General features: G+C 41.9%; 1 protein-coding gene across 3 annotated transcripts in view; it reads left to right on the top strand.

Annotated features, from left to right (window-relative positions):
- Positions 1 to 5,000, top strand: part of LOC137424902 (uncharacterized) — a 56,621-nt gene that overhangs the window by 50,392 nt on the left and 1,229 nt on the right. For all 3 annotated transcript variants that reach the window (XM_068112793.2, XM_068112794.2, XM_068112792.2), the window contains exon 5: positions 3,916 to 5,000. This exon is cut by the window's right edge and continues 1,229 nt beyond it. In XM_068112793.2, coding sequence (XP_067968894.1) covers positions 3,916 to 4,154 — 239 coding nt within the window. In that variant the 3' untranslated portion in view covers positions 4,155 to 5,000. The remainder of the gene's footprint in view (positions 1 to 3,915) is intronic.

Here is a 5,000-nt window from a genome sequence, read left to right as displayed (position 1 = left end):
TACTGCTTTGCGCTGCTTCATCGGCCTGGCTGGCTCCATGACTTAGCAGCACTATATGCACAAACATTGCGGCAAGGCCCCAGCTTTGTGTTCTAAACAACTCCATATAAACCTAAACCTGTTATTGGTATGGTTCTTTGCATCCTATATAGGGATAATTTCATACATCAATGCAACTTTTATTTATTGCGAATGTGTTATTTAAGTAGGTAGCCATTCTCAAAAATACCATTCAAAAGAGCCCATGCAATTGGTTAGGATAGATTCAATTGGGATTTGGGCTCAGCTAACCAGGTGGCATGTACTAGGGGATGTGATCAAGTAGATTGTTTTTTTTGGGGGCGTTTTTTGTTTTTGTGTACAAGATCGAGGCTTGTGTAAGAGCTAACATTAATCACAAAAAGACAAAATGACACATAAACAAAAGATAAAGTGAGCGGGAGACAAGATTGGGAGAGAGAGGGAAGCACACAAGTACAACATTTGAGAGCAGGGACATCGGGAGATCTGTGGGAGGGTGAGGGCTTGGGGGGAGGAGGCACGGAAAGGGGGGGGGGGGGGGAGTTTTGGAGCAATTGTCAGTAATGGTCTGGCCTTTTGTTGTGCCTTTGAGACATCTTTTCTCTACTCCACAGGAATGTCAGTGAGGATTTGAAGTGGATGGGGCTTGAAGTTTTTGAATTGATTGTCTGTATTATAAGAGAGCCTGGTGTTGATAGCCTGGTGTTGGCTTAGCGATTAGGGTGCCGGCTTGGGATCCGAGGATCCTGGGTTCGAATCCCGGTCGATTGCTGAATTAACACCAGGGGGGTTGACTCAGCCTGTCATCCTTCCGAGGTCGGCAAATTGAGTACCAGCTTGCTGGCTGAATGATCCCGGTGTGTACCCCGGTTTAGAATAGGTACACCGTATCCCTGCGCATCGTAAGAGGCGACTAAGGGTTGGCGCCAGGAAGGGCATCCGGCCATAAAAACATTGCCTCAAACAGGGAACCATGATTGTCATGGGGCCCGCAAGGCTCTCGTGGGGAGAGCCCCTGCTCTAACCCCTGCTGTCGCGGGGAAAATGGCCTTAAAACGATCATTCATTCATTCATTCATTCATTCATAAGAGAGCCATTTGTCTGTCTGTCTGTCTGTGTGTCGACATTTTTCTCAGAGATGGCTGAAAGGATCTTCGTAAAAGTTTCAAAAGTTCATCAGTGAGTGCAAAATTTGAAAATTTTGAAAAAAAAAAGTTCAATTTTTTTTACATTTAAAAAAAATCGTTCTGTGGTGCCTGAGCCATTGTAGGTATATGAAAGGTAATATTCAATTACATGCGATTTGTGTGTGTGTGTGTGTGTGTGTGTGTGTGTGTGTGTGTAATATCATAATATTAAATAAATATTTTGTAGGGGAATGTTTTAGGCACCCACAATAAATAGAAAAAAAAACAAATTGATTTCTTTAAAATGCCAACATGATTAGAACATCACCGGGCAATGCCAGGTACTCCTGCTAGTACTGTACAGTATATATGAGGAATTGTGAAATGTTTAAGGTCCAAAGACTACATTATGGACACTGTTAGTTTAATTTCATTATTTTTTATTGTCCACATGAAACATGGAAATTTTTATCCACTGTCAATTCAAATCAAAAATGGAGCATCACTTCCCTTTAGCATTAGCATTAAACATGAATTGAACAAACGATAGTCGAAGATGACAGCACAAGGTAAGTGTCACACACTAACACGAAGGCGAATGCCTGAACGATTCAAACTAACACAAACATGAAGTGGAATGGATCCCTCATTATTCCGCATATGTGAACCTTCAACACAGCACGTTTCTCATACAATGTACGGATTGAGAGAATGTTTGTCCGTATTGCATGATGGGCAATCCTTCTGTGTCTTTTCAATTTCATAACATGTTCTTTCAGGCGATTCCCAAATGTACTCATCAAACTGAAAGTAAGAACACTTTGAATCAAGGACTGATAGAAAAGAACCAAAAGGTCATTTTCGACATGAAACTCTTTCAATTTCCTTAAAAAGTACAATATTTGGTTTGTTTTACCAGCCAAACACTTGGGAATTCTTGCTCCATTTAAATCTGTTGTCAATCGCTGTGCCCTAAAAGCCTGGTGTTGGCTTAACGGTTAAAGTGGCTGGCTTGATATCTTCGGGTCTTGAGTTTGAGCACCTGTCGTGCCGTTGAATTAACACCGGAAAGATGACAAGCTGAGTCAACCCACCTGAAGTCAGTAAAACGAGTACCAGCTTACTGGAAACAGGGGCACTGCATCAGCGGCATAGCTGCGCGTCCATCAAATATCTTGTTATTCAAAAATTATTCACACATTTGTAATTGTTATTCAAAAATTAAGAACTAAATCATGACGGTCACACAATTCTACGACCTACGTAGCCCTACGTACGACCTACGTACGACCTGTGCGTAGGTCAGCGTAGGTCAGCGTAGGTCAGCGACCTACGTACCTACGTACGACCTACGTGTCACGATTTGAGTACCAGTTCACTGGTAATTCCCTGTTTGTCGTTAAAGGCGGCAAAAAGGGTTGGCGTCAGGAAGGGCATCCGGCCGTAAGACATTGCTTCAAAAAGGGGACCGAAAAACAACAACAACCACGGTTCCCGAAAAAGGCCAACCCCCGCTTTGCGGGGAAAAATGGCCTCTAAAGGTGGTTATTATATATTTATACACAAGTCTACGACCCTCTGAACTTCGTTCACATATTCATGCTTATCCATCAGTAGGAACCCACTAATTACGATATCATCGGCACATTTGATAACACTACAATTAGAACTTTACTGCAGTAGTTTCTTGAAAACAAAGAAAACAAAATGTGGGAGACAAGTACACACCCTTGTGATGTGCCAAGACTCAAACCCCTGACATGTGATACCTGTACCATATTATTACACATCACCTGTTGTGGTCTATCTGTAAGAAAACTGTGAATTAATCTTGAAAGCCGTGGTGTGACATCTAATTTCAGTAACTAGTTAATTAATACGTGTGGTACAATGGTATTGAAGGCCCTGGAGAAATCAATAAATACTGATCTTACAAAAGAGTGTTTAAATGATGAAACAATCTTTGGAGATAAACAACCAAAGCATCCTCGACATCTCTATTACTCTTATATACAAATTGAGATTGGTCAAACAAGCCAACTTGACTACTCAAACATTTCAATAACTAGGGGGCCCATTGGTCTTTTGGACCAAATTTTCATTGGTCTTCATCGCCTTGAAGCATACCTGCCTGCCAGACTCGGGGGTTCTTTTGGGTCCTCTGAATCTTTTGGGTGCTCTGGGACTTTGGGTCTTCAGAGTCTTTTGGGTCCTTGGGGACTTTTGGGTCTTTTAGGTCCTCGGGGACTCTTGGGTCATCTTTCTCTTTTGGTTTATTTAGGTCCTTGGGGACTTTGGGTCATTTGGGCCTTTGGGAACTTTTGGGTCTTCGGAGTCTAATGGGTCTTCGGGTACTTTTGGGTCATCTTGGTCTTTAGGGTCTTTGGGGTCTTAAGGATCTTTGGGGTCTTAAAGGGTCTTCAAAGGTATTTGGAGTCTCAGCAGTCTAAAGAGTTAAAAGGTACATTTCAATAGTACGTACTTAATTAATAGACGCACGTAATTAATAGACACAAAGTATGACATGCACACATACAAACACACACACAACTCATCCATTTATAGTAGATATCCTTTCAGAGCACTTCATTGCATTCCATGTCAAGGCTACTGGATGGTCGAACCTTTCTGTATCTCATCTGAATATATGGAAAATAAAGTACCAAAACCATCATAAATCTACCAAGAACATTTTGAAGGTAACCAATCATTTCAAGTTACCCCATTTGTTATCACCCCCCCTTTTATAATCCACCAATCCCACAGACTGCTGTGTGCACTGCATCTTGGCATGCCTGTTCTGTGAGTTCCTTTCACTTTGCAACCTCGTGTGCGGTTGCGCCACATGTGGAGCTTGTGACGATGCTTGTTGCACCGGTGTTGGTGAAGACTGCGGAGATGACTGCTCATGTGACTGTGACTGTGGCCTGCTTGAAGGATGCTGCGACTCAGCAGACTGCCTTGAAATCTGCTTCGAATGTTGTGGAATCTGCATCTCATCTTGAAGCCTTCAGCAGAAATTGTTTTTAGCAAATTGTTGCTGACTACATTGCTAAAGAAAGCAAATCGGTACGAATCGCCACAAGGTTTTCTTACCACGTGTTGTTCCTTCACCACATGTTTTCATGAGTGGCTTCATCGATTGTGTTGTGCCTTCAAGATGAGGTGAATTGGACCTGGAGATGCTGTTTGTTGCTCGATAACATGCACAGCATTCCAGGTCTAAGACCCAGTTTTGGATCCTGAACTTCCAACTGTTGAACCAGATGTTAATTGTTGTGGAAGTGAATTACTGCAAGAAGTCTTGAAACACAAAGTGTTAAATGGTTTCTTTGAAATCCCAGACACAAAAAACTAATTTCTTTCTTGCTTATATAGGAACAAGAATGGCCGCACTGTGGTCACAACCTGCGACAAAATCTGGTAACGGGACGATTGGGAAATGCGCATTTTAAAGCACTTTTAAAAAATGAACAGCGCGATTGGGAAACACACATTTAATGTGCTATTAAAAAAATTAACTTGACACCTCATCCATGTCATCCTCCCCACGGTTATATCAGAATGAGCTGATTCGTCAATGGTCATGGATTGCTTAACCCCAATATGGCGCCATTCAAAAATTACGTAACGCTATTTGTTTAGCAATTTGCATAGCATAACGCTTGATTATTGCATGTTCTGACAGTCTTGATTAAATCTTACTTACTTGGTCAAGCATAAGGACATGAATTTGACATATGATTCGATTTTTCGGGGTTTCCTCAGTGTGAGTAACACTCGACCTAAACAAAGCCAATGGAAATCTGATGCAAAAAACCCAGGCAGTGTATAATCAGCAGAGGCCTACA

This window comes from Myxine glutinosa, chromosome 4, assembly GCF_964187855.1.
Source record: "Myxine glutinosa chromosome 4, kmMyxGlut1.1, whole genome shotgun sequence".
Lineage (NCBI taxonomy): Eukaryota > Metazoa > Chordata > Myxini > Myxiniformes > Myxinidae > Myxine > Myxine glutinosa.
This window is presented reverse-complemented; position numbering and strand designations above follow the sequence as displayed.